Raw genomic sequence first — 14,418 nt, 5'->3', positions numbered from 1 at the left:
AACTCTTAGCACTCGTCATCCTTTAAATGTGAAGCTTGACTGCTTTAAATATCTCACTCTTAACACAAGCCGCTGGTTTTAACAGTAATCATATAACAATGGCACTGCCACAGCAGAAAAGAGGGATTTAAAAGGCTCCGCCTCCTCCAACCCTGTAACTGGATAGCGTGCAATTTATTCACCTCATTGTTCCAGTTTCACCATCTGCTCGCTTTAAACCGCCGGCGCATCACAGAGCTTCAGGCCCGGAGGCTAACGACCGAGTCATGTGAGCCATATGTAAAGCGGCCTTCCAATCTACGCCCGGCTAATATTCGTACATTCTTCTCCAAAGCCTCGCAAGCGCAGCCGCTTTCCAGCCCCGCCAATTTGAACCGCAGCTGTCGTTCGACAATGTTTATGGAAGGCGGGGAGATAGAAGTGCCACTTGAAATAACTTGGCTGTTATTCGTCTGAAAATAGTGGCTAGGCGTTGGTGGGAGTTGGGGGTATATTTAATGTAGGCAGAGGGCATGATGTAATAATACTGCTGTGTGTCTTTCTTGTCCTTTTCGTGGCTGCTGTGTTGGATCACATCCGCTGGGTGATTGCACCTTTGTATTGCACCTTCAAAAGAAGTGACTGCTACCACTTAAACTACTGGACTCTTACAATGAATTTTTGATTTGCTTGAATTTGGATTCTTGGTCAAATCACGTTTGCGGCCACTTGTCGTTGGATAGGGTCGGAAACTTGGCAATGGACAGCGGCAGCCGGCAGGAGCGCAGTCAGTCGGACAAAGTCGGACACGCACTTGGAAAATGAGTCCAAACGCTGCACCGTATGATTCGGAACCAGTCACAATCATCAGTTGGTAAAATGGTGGATGGATTGGGGAGTGAGTGAGTGATTGGGTTGTTTGGTTGATTGATTGATTACTTTGTCTATGGTTGGTTGTTTGGGCGATCGGTTAGTTGGTCAGTTAATCGGCTGATGGGTCTGCGAGTGGGTTGTTTGACTGTTAACTTGGTGAATTGGCGGCTGGGTCGGTTGGCCAGTCGGTAAGTCGGACTGTGGGGGGTTGGTTGTTTATATTTTTGGGGCCGTTCAGTCACTTAGTCACTTATAAAATACGCAAGCAAAAACGTGTCTGTGTTGAGTGTCTGAGGTCAAAGAGGATGCGTTCGACTCAAACAAAGAGAAGTGGAAGATGCACATACTGCATATCAATAATGTAGCTGAGTGTTGCCAGTTGCTCCCCAAAGCAGAATATGGCACAACAATCCCCCCCCAAAAAAAAAATGCAATTCCCAATTTAAAAGACACATCTGTAAAACCGCTTATAAATCAAACGTTTATCAGGTGAACGGGCACCGCCGGGGAACGGGCGCACTCAGTTGTGTAATAGCCGAAAAACCTTTTTCGGGGGGACCATGTACACTGAAGGCCGTGTACTCATCACCTTCTGTCTTATCCGTGGAGTTGATGCTGTGGCTGCCACAAAAGAGAGCATTAAGGCTCGTACGTGGATCCGACCAGGAGCAGCGGGAGGCCCTCAACCATTTCCTGACATTCCCGGGGCGCTCGGCGGAGACTTCCTCGGCGGGTCGCGGCTGCCAGCGGCACGACACGTCTAATTTGCAACTGATGTGTGAGATTAACGAACAGCTGATAAACATCCATCCATCCATCCATTTTCTGAGCCGCTTCTCCTCACTAGGGTCGCGGGCATGCTGGAGCCTATCCCAGCTGTCATCGGGCAGGAGGCGGGGTACACCCTGAACTGGTTGCCAGCCAATCGCAGGGCACATCGAAACAAACAACCATTCGCACTCACAGTCATGCCTACGGGCAATTTAGAGTCTCCAATTAATGCATGTTTTTGGGATGTGGGAGGAAACCGGAGTGCCCGGAGAAAACCCACGCAGGCACGGGGAGAACATGCAAACTCCACACAGGCGGGGACGGGGATTGAACCCCGCACCTCAGAACTGTGAGGCTGACGCTCTAACCAGTCGGCCAGCTGATAAACAGAGAAAGGAAATGCTGCAGCTGTGACACACGCAGCTGCACGGTGAGGCGCTTATTCGCACGTTAGTGTTTGCGCAGAGCGGAGATGTGTTTGTGTTGTGTAAGTACACGCTGTCGCTGCTCGGAGAGTCCAACCGTGCACAAACAGCAAGCTGCGAGAGGTTGTTGAACTTTGGAAATGTCAACCAGGGCTCCTCGCAGACATTATCCACTCGGTACAGGTGCGAGACCCTTCCTCAAGTTAGGGTGACCAGGTGCCTCGTTTTCCTGAAACATAGCAACTTCTGGGGACCGGCAAAGAGCATCTGGATAGGATTCCTAAACCATCTCGGTAGAGTTTTTCATTCAGTCCACTATTTTAAAATGTGCTAATTGATTGCAGTATCAATAAACAATGTTGAACAGTGTGTAACTATTTACATGGAACAAGATGACATCATTTTTTTGCAAAATGGATGTAATTGTAATGCGATTACATAAGTTGGAGAAAATGTGTCATTAAATTACAGTTGCTTTGGGAAATGTCCATGATTATAATTTGAGTTCTATTTGAAAAATAGCCATACAAGCTCGGAAAATCCAATCACTTCCTTCGCTTTTGATTGGCTCGCTCTGGTCACGTGCCATCGTGCTGTAGTCTCAAACATGCATGACGTGCTTTGACGTGCCAAATTTGCCCCCCAAGTGCCACCTTGTGGTGCAGGTTCGACTCATCAGTTACACTTTTGAACACATTCAAGAACATCCCAAAACACTGTTACATTCTTTACATTGGTCTTATTATTATGTTATTAGTGAAATACTGTCGAATTTCTTTTTTTATTTCAAAACAGCTTTCAATCTTTAAATCACAGCCTGTCGACTTTAAATGTCATGACGACTTGAAATCACGTCTCGGCCTTTTTTTTTTTTTTTTTTCCAACCTCTCTCTCACACGGTGACCCTAATACGCCGTTATAAAAAAAATAAATATTCACCTGTTCTGGCATTATTGTCTTAGAGTTTAATGTCATATGTGAAGCCCATTCGCACCCCTCTGTAAAGTTCCTTGCAAATCAATTTTTCTGTCGTCCTGACAAATAAATGATAATGAAACCATAACCTTGCTGGCAGAGGTAATGAATACCTCTTTGTGAGTGTCAATCAAATCTGAGCGTTATTATCTTTGCGGAGGCAGAATTTGTGATTGGATCTCCTGGGATTGTGCGAGTGGGTACGGGGAAACAGCGCCTCCTAGCTCCCGCTTTGCCTCCTCCTTCATCTCGGATGCAGCCACTGCGATGTCTCTCCTCCTCCTCCTCCTCCTCCCGGTCTTCCCCGGCCTATCGTGACTCATGAGGCCGCCTCATCCGTGTCTTGTTTACATGTGCGCTCCCTACTTGCAATGCATCCGTGAGAAGGAGAAAAAGAATACAGTGACGCGCATCTCGTTTGCCGAAAAACATCATTATCTTAATGTAACGGAATGGGTTTTTAATGCCGCCTCAATCCCTTTTTTCCCCCTGTATTAAGCTCGTCTGTGTAACCAAACGGACAATCGATCAACTGCGCGCACCGTACACGCTGACCGCAGACGTGGACTTGTGAGCGTCCCTCATCAGCAGCGGCAAATCAAATAAGTCATCGTCGCCTCCCTCTCTTCCGACAGGAGATGCGTGGTCTCCGAGGGCGGCTCGAGGAAGCTGTTTTTGAGTGCCATCATGTGTCCGTTACAGTTCGCATGCCACCCTTGAAGTGTGCTTCTGTTCTCACCCAGCAATCTCTCACTGGAGCCTTGCACAGATTTTGGTCTCGTCAAATGGGCAAAAGGAATGGGACATCACCCAATATACTGTTATTACAGGCCTTTATAAATACTTGTTTCAATGCTTAATGCTTTTGGTCCATTAAGTCAAACTGTGCGATCAGGATCCTTCTAGTTGTATGTGAAAGAAGGAATGAATCAAATGTTCAAACAGTTTGTTTTTGTAATCCAGTACGATACATTTTCAAAATACAGTTCACTTGTATCTCACTTTTAAGTACAATTTCATGTTGTTTTCAAGCATTTATGTGGCCTTTTCAGTTGTGGTTGTACTTCAAGTGCTTTATCAAGATATATGAGTTGAAAATATGCTTTTCTGTCTGTTGTTGGCAGGAGGCTCTCTGAACCTGACGTGCCGGGCGTTTTTCGGCTACAGCGGCGACGTCGTCCCACTCATCTACTGGATGAAGGGAGATAAGTTCATTGAGGACCTGGACGAGGAGCGAGTGCAGGAGACCGAAATCAAGTATGGGAAAACCACTGGACAATTAACACGACCTCTCAAGTTCAAATTGGACTAAATTAAACGTTAATGACATTAGCGGAGCCTTGCGTAGTTAGCCAACTAATGTGCCCATTTATTCAACAATGAAGTGCAAGCCGGAACGTTACCTGAACATTAGGTTAAATTAGCAAGCACGCGCATCTATTTACTCGACAATTAAGTCAGCGAAGTAGCATTAGGCAACATGCAGTTAAATTAGGCAACTAACGTCCATTTTCGCATCAAATACAAGACGTAACATTAACTAACATTAAGTCAAGCGAAGTAGGTGATCGTAAAAAGTTCCGTTCACTTTCAGCGTTGATGATATTGTCGCAAAGTTACGCAATTTACCCGACAATTCATTTGGGGAAGTAACAAGAAGTCAAATCAACCAGTATTGAGTTAAATTAACTTGGAATATATTTGATATATATATATATCATCATCATCATCAAATGCAGACAGGCTTAGCTGATAAAAGAAAACAATAACTGCTGTCAGCCGCAAGCGAAATCCACACACCTTCCCGAGGACCCCTGAGCTGCCCAACAAGGTGCCTGACGTAAAATAAACGAACTTCATAAGGAATGTACAACAATTTCCTGCGACGGCTTCTGTCAATTAAGTCAGAGGAATAATGTTAACGGACATTGAGCAATATTCCGCTCATAATCAGAGAATATTCACACCGCTATTAACCAGACAATTAAATTGGAGAAGTACCATTGATCAAGTTAAATTAGCAAACTAACGCATAGATGGAATATTTTTCACCATACACAATTATTCATCAATATCAGAGGTTATAAGTTTGACATTTATACATTATTGACATCTGCTTAAAGTTGAGTAATGAGCACTTAGTGTTTAGCCGATAATTAGTATGGAGACGATTAACTGACGCGAAGTTAAATGAGCAAACAAATGTCCACAGAGGTTATACTTATAGCGGATCGCAACTGCCGTCCGTGCCTTAACGTTAGAATATGTATATATATATTGTATAAGCAAAGAAAGCTTAGTGTCCTAATAGGCTGTAGTACCAGCGCCCAGAGAAATGACATACAGCCCGTGTAAAATTCATTTGCATGTTTCAGCCTATTGACTCCAAATGACTAAAAGCCGCAATTTCCCCGTGACGCATTTTGCCTCATTCTGAGCAGCTGCTGGTCTGCATTTATTTTGCTGTAATGTGGCCTCAACTTGGTATTCATGAAGAAAATAGCGTTGATGTCGCCTCGGCGGCTCGGCATATTAGCATACTGATGTCAGTGTTGCCGCATCGATTATGTGTCACCACCTCAACTGCAATCACCGGAAGGTGTTGTCACAAGTCCAATGCAGTGTAAGTAACTTAGCGAATGCAGAAATGTGGCAAAACTAACCCATCTCAGCAGTGTTGGGAGCTACGAGAGCGCACCTCAACTTGAACAAATGATGGTCTTGATTTCATTTGCACTAGTGCCCCAAGTGTCGTACAATTTGGAAAAAAGTGTGGCAATTTCACAAGTTTGCTCTTTCTCAGTTTAGCATGCGTGAAACGTATGTTTTGCTTTTGCTTTGGCTTTTGTCCGCCCCCACTTGCGCGACGTACACAGACTCGCGTTCGGAGCAATACGACTCCAGCGGGTCCCAATGAACTTCGGAGTTTTTCTGTGCTATGCCAACCGGAGATATTGCGACACTGAGCTAGCGGCGGTAGCTAACCTTCTGCATTAGCATTAGCTACTAACTCTTTTGCGCGTCATAACCAAAGCTAGAGTTAGATTGTTTTGATGCTTTGCCTTAATGATGCACTTTTTAGTCTTGGGTGACATTTTTACATTGTAATGTTACGAATTTTGGGATTTAAAAAAAAAAAAATACAAATAATAATACTAATGCATCGGAAATTCAAATGTAAATCCACATACAGCAAAGACTCTGTGCCTTCCACTAACAACCCAGGCTGAACTAGCTCCTCCCCTGACATGCAAAGCTTGTCTCTTCGTCAAGATGCATTATGTCGACACACTTTACTGACACCACGAAATGTACAAGACCACAAAAAGACTGTAGTTCGGAAAAAAAATAAAAATTGGTGAATTAATTCATGAAAAGTGAAGCGCCAATATGCGGGGAATTACTGTACCAAAAACATAGTAGTCAATGTGACCCGCTGCCTTTTTTTTTAAACAATAATTGTTTTTGTGAATATTGGAAAAAAATCAATGAGTTGTACAATATTTTCTCCCCGTGTCACTGCTGGGTAAATTTATTTAACATAGAAGTAACACAAATTTAAAAAGAGGTATTATAAAAGTAACAAAAATGTGTTTTGAACTAAATCAATTCGATTTGATGTCAAACATAACATCAAATTAACTGTGGTTAAGTTTTTCTTTATTTTTTTATTGTTGAAAAGGAAAAAAAGAAAATGCCAGTACAGTTAGTTAATCAAGCTGGTATGATGACCACAGTTTCACCCTGAAACAGATTATTTCTGTTTCCACACTTTTTGATGTGTCAAATTTCCCACGGTTGCCATCTTTTGCTTTCTACTGTTCTCCTTTCCGTCCTTTTACATTGCTCGCTGTTTTGCAAGTGAATGTTGCTTAATGCGCTGTTAAACAGGACATTCAGCGCGTAGCCCCCAAAAAAAAAAAAAAAAAAAAGAGTCTCACTTTGGCGTCTACTTCTCCAAGACGTCCAAAATGAGCTCATTTGCGTGCGTGCGTGCGTGCGTGCGTCTTCCTCACGCATGATAAAAGCCATTTTAAAAAACAAGCCGCTGGGCGTGCGTGTCCGCCATTAGGGCTGTTTGGAGCGGCTGCAGTTCTGGCGGAGACGGCCCCTGTCCGATGGTTAACAACCACCATTTTTCACACCGCCACCACTTGTGCTATCTCCCTGTGCGCGCTCACCTCCGGCAGCACACAGACGGGCGGGCGAGAGAGGCTGAGGGATTGAACGCAGGGCGAGCGTATGTGTTAGCGCGGCGATATGAATATGCGAGGGAAATAAATCTCCCTGTAAGCAACCCGCTCTCGCTCAAGGATTCCCCCAAATGCACGGTAATATTCCTCGCAGTGGATCAATAGAGTATGTGATCAATCGCCCTGCGTTACTAATTTTGCTACCGTCGGCTTTTTCCCCATCCGGCCGAGGCCTCGAGTTCCCGCCAATAAAAGTCATCGGGCGATATGGAGGGCGCGCTCGAGAGGAGGGATGGGAGCGTCTTGACGTGAACAAATGCGCGCTGGTCCTGCAGCCGACTTCACGCTGGCTCGCGCACGCACGTCGGCCTTCATTCCAAATGCATGGAAGCCGCGCTTTTAAGCGCAACAGCTCACTGCTGCCATTTATGTTATTGATCCAGGCCAGCTCGATTCTATGAGCCCATGAATTCTCATTTGCGCGGGACCGTGCCACCGTCGCTGTCATAGCACGGACCCATGGACATTAGCATAGCGTGCGAGGGGATTCATACATTTGCAAAACAACATTTTGTTCAAGGGGGTGATCAATGTGCCGCTGACCCACTTCGGATGGTGTTTGGCGGGCATATTTTGTGGGCGCATTAATAAATGGATTGAGTTTGAAATGAATCACTTGAGCAGCAAACACTGACTGCACTAATGAGGGAGTAACGCAACGCTAATGCGCCCGCAGCAGCCTCTGAATCAATGCACTCATTTGTGCTCGTCCATGAACTGCACTTCGCACACGTTTCAGGTGCAACGACACAAGTCTGATGCATTGACTGAATATTCGGCGCACCTGCACAAGCTACGGCGAGCCACTACATCAGAAATCCTGCCTTCTAAGGCAATACTTCTCAGTTTTGATTTCAACTATCGCTGAGATATGCATTTATATATTCATAGTTTTTGTGCAATATGCCGAAGGGAAAAAATAGACGGTATTTATGTCAACTAAATGTAAAAGGCCACTATTTATCCGTAAATAAGTTAGCAAGATGACGCCCAAACTGCACATGAAAACTCAGTGGAGGGGTCTTTTGATAGTTCACTGTTACCTAGCAGGCTCGCTAAACGACTCAATAAATGAGCAAACATTTCACACGTACTTTACGTGTGAGAAAACGTCGACCACAAACCCGATGACGGAGGTTCGGTTCCCCGTCTGTAACTCTGGAAATAATGGAGCGACGACGCCACAAGGTAGCCTTGCCATCTTGCCTTTCGCTGGCAATTATTGACAACATCTGCTCTATTTATCCAGATTAACTCGGGATTTTTTGGGATAACGAATAAAAACTACATCTTCCGGGGAGTGAGTTTTTGTCCTCGTTTCAGTCAATGACGTTTCTTCCCCGCGACCAATCCTATTGTTTACAAACATTATGAAATGGGCTATTGCACTTCATTGGATGCGCAGGTGGACCAAATGAAGTCTGCGTGTCTGCATCACACGCTCAACTTTGCCGCCTCCCCTCCATTAGCCATGCAGGTTGCCATTTTACGTTAGCCGTGCCTGCGGGTGAACCGGGAGCCTTCGACGTATCCCACAATCCCTTGAGGCGAGACTGGGCGGAGATGAATTATTCCTCTTGTTGTTGTTTTTTTGAACAACAAACCGGACGTGGCGCACTTTCAATTACTGGCGCCAAAGCGGCACAGCTCGCCGTCCTTATGCGCAGTTTATCGGCTGGAAGGCTACAGAGTGAGTGAGAGAGAGTCGAGGGCTGCTGGAGTCATTATGCCCACCTACACCCACACACACACACACACACACTGCCTTCTTCTCAGCCTCTTTAACACATCGTGCCAACGACGCATGGCCGCCTCACTCGGCTCAGCCGCCGCTCGCGCACAAACACGCTGTTTTGGCTTTCTCCTTTGCACTTGGCCTTTGTGCAGAGTGGGCTAAGTAGAAGTGTTTGCGCTAGCGGGACGCGAGCCCCGTTCTCCCCTCCATCAGCCCGGGCGGCGACGCTCATTTACTTTATGGAATATTACATCGTCGCCGCTCGCCGTTACCATGGCAGCCGCTAAAAAAAGATTTTCTTCTCATCGCCATTATTTGATTCCCTTCCTTCGTCCCGCTGTGGCGCGTGGTCTTGAGGAAGAACCTTTATTGAGTTTCATATCTCATGTGTTTTGAGTGCAGGCGAAGAAATTGACATAGTTTGATGCGGGGACATTTGGGGGATCTTCACGTTGTCAAGAAAGGCCACCTGAAAAGCAAAAGGAATCAAACAAATCATTCATTGTTTTTAATCAAGTTTTGTAAGAAGAAGAAAATTCAAACGGGGGAGTGGAGTTGATTTTGGGGGGGGGGGGGGGGGGGTGGATTTCAATTTGAATTGGTTAATTTTCAGAAATGGTGATCAAGCGGTTGAAACGTCCGCTTCACAGTTCTGACAGTTTGGACCAGTCCAGCGTGTAAAACCGCCTCCCCGCATTTGGAAGTCAGCCGGGATCGGCGCCCTCATCGGGATAAGCCCGATAGAAAATGGATGCCGGAAACTGAAATGCCAGACAGTGGGACTTCCGACACAATCCGTTACCTTGGACCATTCCAAATAATAGAAATGCAATCAGTCTTGTGCAAAGAATACGTTTCAAACATAACTAGTAGTAATTGTTGTGTTGTGTTAATGTTGATGATTATGTATTTGTTTTCCTTCTGTAATTGTGAATTTCTTGACGTGTCACATAAGTGCACAAGTTGAAACCAAGCACTTCAGGCTGCATTTTCGTAAACGGTGCAAATGCCGGCGTATCGTGAATGTGGATTTCTGTGCCAATCCGTCGCTGCCTTAGGAATGGAACTGCCAAATGGAGGGCAGCCTTTATCGTCACAATTTATGAAAAACAATTTACAATTGACACATTCCAATTATGAAACTGTCGATTTCTGTGTTACCTTTCCTACCACTTCGCTATGTCCGTACACTTTTCCTGCACACTAACAAATGACTATTAAGAGAATTATTATTATTATTATCATTATGATATAATATATATATTTTCATTTTTTGGGGGGTCTCACAGGATCGTCAAGAAGCATCTGGGCGAGCAGGAAGTGGCCATCTCCCTGACCATCGACTCAGTGGAGGAGGAGGATCTGGGAAATTATTCGTGTTACGTGGAGAACGGCAACGGCCGCCGCCAGGCTAGCGTGCAGCTCTTCAGGAAGGGTGAGGACGGAACATTCACGACGGGCGACGTGCACTTTGGGAATCTCGTCCGAGACGTCGCGTCAACCTTGACAAATGCTTTTGTTGCTCTCGGCCTGGGAGGAGTCTTTGTTCAAGCCACATAAAGCCATTATTAATACATCAAATGGAAATATGAATTATTTTTCACATATTTCATGTTTTCTCTTGAATCATCAATACTTATTGAAGGTCCGGTACTTTTGACTAGCAAAAACAGCATACTGCATTCATCATTTTTTTTGTTTTTCTCTTCCAAACGTTGTACTCTCATATTTCATGTTTTATTTTCACTGCAATCCTATTACAACTTTCCCCATAGAAATGTCCAACGTGTTCTTGCAAATGGCATTTTTCAACTTTTTTTCTTCATCGTGTTCTGAGGAGCCGGGTTCAATCCCCGGGGTTCCCCGCCTGCGTGGAGTTTGCGTCTTCTCCCTGTCGTGACTGCGTGGCTTTTCTCCTCCCGCATCCCAAAATCATGCATTCATTGGAGACTCGAAATTGCCCGTAGGTGTGACCGTGCGTGCGAATGGTTGTTAGTTTGGCATGTGCCCTGCGATTGGCTGGCAACCGGTTGAGGGCGTACCCCGCCTCCTGCCCGACGACAGCCGGGATGGGCTCCGGCACGTGAGGAGAAGCGCGACAGAAAATAGATAGATGGATAGATGGATGGATGGATTTTACTTATTTTCACTGTGGCAACACTACAACGTTTTGTACGCAACTTACCTCGAATTTTTCTTAAAATATGATGCCATCTTTCATGCGGCGTTGTGACTTATTTTTCACCTAACCGCAATTGGTTTCTTGCAACTTTGTGACTTTTTCCCTTTAATAGTTTGACTTTTTTCTGCGTAACATTGCAATTTCTTTGCAACAGTCCTGACTTCTTTTTCAACTTTGAGGTGACAGACGCGCGCAATCAACAAGTTTGCGCGGCGGCGTAGGAATACAACGTCACGTGGCACAAAGACATTTTCTCTTTTACTGCCATTGGTCGTCGGATTACGGCCGAGAAGGGTTTTCCCGTACAAACGTTGACCGCAATGATAAGTTTCCGACTTCGTTCCGTTCCGACTAAGCGTACAAATTGGTGTCCCGCCGGCCGTAAACCCAAATAGGAGCGGGCCGATATATTCGAAAAATCTCTCAGTATGCGGCGGTGCGGTTGTTCCTCGTTGTGAACTACAACCACAGTCATTCTAAATGATAACGTCGCAATCGATGCTGGGCGTTATTATCTTTCGTAAAGCTTTTGAAGTGAAACTAAGTAGATTGTGCACTTTTTCCATTTCAGAAAAAAAAGCTGTTTTGATAGTTTAGCATCTTGTCTCCCTGCTGTCATCAGAATCTCTGTGAGATGTTTTTGAAGGCACAGCAATGGTGCTTGAGTTGGTCACGACACATCAACAACCGCTGACTGCGCGTGCAGCAGCAAAGAGGAGATGTCCTTCCAATGCTCGCGCTCATTCTCTCGCTCCCCTCACTCACTTCACGCCCCGATGTTGATTTCATGTCGCTGCCGACTCCCTCGATGCGACACCGCAAAACTTCCCAGCCGTCTCGCGCGCCCAATGAAATTGTCCCAGCGACTTTGACTGCTGATTTAGTGGAACCATACAGTCCACCTTTTGAAATTCTCTAATTCTCTCATTCTATGAGATGAAAGGTAGAATATTACAAGCCCAATTTCTTATTTTTATGAGAATAAAGTAGTCATATAGATTTGCTGTTGACTGTTGAGGACATTTCTTAATTGAAGGGAAGAAATAAAATACTCATCGACGAGTCGCTATGCCTTCACCATTTCGACTCTGAAGCTCGCGCCGGTTTTTTCAAATGGTTTTTACTTCAATTTTGTCTTGTATGGACCTGGCACGACGTCTAAGATGGCTGTGGTTTTGTAGCGGACCCAATATTTGCTAAGACAAAGAGCGCAAAGGCTTCCGGGTCCGGGTCCGGGTCCGGGGCCTTCGCCGACAGAGATTGAAAGTGCAGAAGTTCTTTTGCGGAGGGAAGCGGGTAAACGCTGCTTTAATTCACAACATAAGTCATGCGAAGACGCTGGGGAGATGGGGAGGGGATAATAGAGAAGAGGAATGAGCGGAGGAACGCAGCGAGGGGGGCGGAGGAGCACGGTCATTATAAGCGGCAAAGACCCAAGGGACGTCGGTGCCGCGAGTAAAGGCGGCCCGAGCGCAGCGCTGTTTCGCTGCCGCGCCGACCAAACGAATCCGCTTTCTGCTCATCGCTTTTTGTATTTGTCTTGGGCTCCCCCCGTGAGCCGTGAGCCTCTCGCGTCCGCCCGCCGATGACGGATGCCGCCTCGCCGGGAGCTTAGCTTCCCCCGATACCGATGACGCGTCAGTCCGGGGAGTGAAGATGCAACCGAGCGGATGACTGTCAGCTTAAAGTTGCATATCCGGAAGCCCAGCTTCTTAGAATTGAGGCCCGAATTTGCACGAAGAAAAGGCTCAATTCAGTAGAATTGGAAATGCGTAAATGCGTCCTACACACGCACGCGCTACTTCTCAAAAAAGTTCGCTTCAGACATTTGAGTCTATTGGATCCGAAAAAGGATCCGAAACTATCTGACAGAAACGCTGGTCCTGGTCCTGGTCAAGGTCAGTCAACCCGTGACCATGTCAAAGTAACCTCACGCAAGGTCATGAGCCCCCGCTTCCTTCTGAAGCCCCCACGTCAAGAGTAAAACCTTCAGTCCTGGTCTACAACTTCGCCCCGCTTCCCACCGCGAGTAAGTGATGTTTCTAATTGCCCCTAGATGCCTCAAAGCACTACTTTTGTCTAAATGAAGCTCCTCGACTCACTTCATCGGTTCCTTGGCAGCGTGGCGCCGACACAATGACTTTCCTATTAGACGGGGCTTGGCCTGAGCGCAAAAACAGTCAATTGGGGAATTCTTCTTCAGTGAATAGTGGACAACAGGTTCCCAAAAAGCGAATCAAACAATGCCTTGTGTGTGTGCGTGTGCGTGTGCGTGTGCGTGTGCGCGCTCCTCAGCAGAGCTCATGTACACGGTGGAGCTGGCCGGGGGTCTCGGGGCCATCCTGCTGCTGCTCATCTTGCTCATCTCGCTCTACAAATGCTACAGGATTGAGCTGATGCTGTTCTACAGGCGGCACTTGGGCAGCGAGGACCCGGACGGAGGTAAACGGCATTTTCCCTTTCTCTTCCCGGAATTGAGGTCGAGCCAGCTTGAAATGCGCCTTCAATATTCCAGCGGTGGGCCGAACAACAAGCGCTCACCCCACGTTTACAACCTGAATCCTAATGTTTACTCCGTGGCATTGTATGACTTTATCCCCCCCAAATGTATTTTTTGCATATGGTGGCCTTTTTGTTGCTGTTACGTTGTTACGTTGTTTGTTGGTTTGTTGGTTTGCCCGATCAGATTTCAGCATCTTTGCACGGCCGCCTTCGGAATCGCGAGTGCTCACCGATGTCACTTCAATTCTATGAGCAATGGGATTGGCTCTTTAATTGAGCCGTTTTCAAATTGGCTATTTCCCATTTTTCATTGTCATCCTACCAAGGTTTTTTCTGTTTCGACCCCATTGAGAACCGGCTTTTATCTTATTGTTTAGAAATATATATATTATTTGATGAGCAAAACAGAAAATGACGTTTGAGAAAATCCGATTGGAGCACAATACGAAAATTGCCGCAGTGTCGTTTTATCTGACGTTGCCTTGAAATTTGAGGTCGGTTCCTTTATTTTCGAACAAGCTGATATAGCTAAAGATAGCGCTACAAGACAGGCACTGGAGTGTTTTTAATATTGGGGTGGCACCTTACAGAAAGCACGTAGGACCCCGCTCGGTAGGATCGATTTCCGACGAAAGGTACCAAAGACACTTCAGCGTCTGTGTGCAAATGTTGAAATATAAGCGGGGGGGGCTTGAGATAACGATGCCTTCTTTCCATTGGGCT

At 45.9% G+C, this 14,418-nt stretch overlaps 1 protein-coding gene across 4 annotated transcripts in view; it reads left to right on the top strand.

Annotated features, from left to right (window-relative positions):
* Positions 1–14,418, top strand: part of il1rapl1a (interleukin 1 receptor accessory protein-like 1a) — a 186,409-nt gene that overhangs the window by 165,647 nt on the left and 6,344 nt on the right. For 3 of the 4 annotated variants that reach the window (XM_061792411.1, XM_061792409.1, XM_061792412.1), the window contains 3 exons: positions 4,148–4,280; positions 10,301–10,446; positions 13,489–13,635. In XM_061792411.1, the coding sequence (XP_061648395.1) occupies positions 4,148–4,280; positions 10,301–10,446; positions 13,489–13,635 (426 nt within the window). The remainder of the gene's footprint in view (positions 1–4,147; positions 4,281–10,300; positions 10,447–13,488; positions 13,636–14,418) is intronic. The other variant, XM_061792410.1, reaches the window with a different exon arrangement.

This window comes from Phyllopteryx taeniolatus, chromosome 12, assembly GCF_024500385.1.
Source record: "Phyllopteryx taeniolatus isolate TA_2022b chromosome 12, UOR_Ptae_1.2, whole genome shotgun sequence".
In the NCBI taxonomy this organism is placed as follows: domain Eukaryota; kingdom Metazoa; phylum Chordata; class Actinopteri; order Syngnathiformes; family Syngnathidae; genus Phyllopteryx; species Phyllopteryx taeniolatus.
Note: the sequence above shows the minus strand (reverse complement) of the source record. Positions and strands in the feature narration are given on the sequence as shown.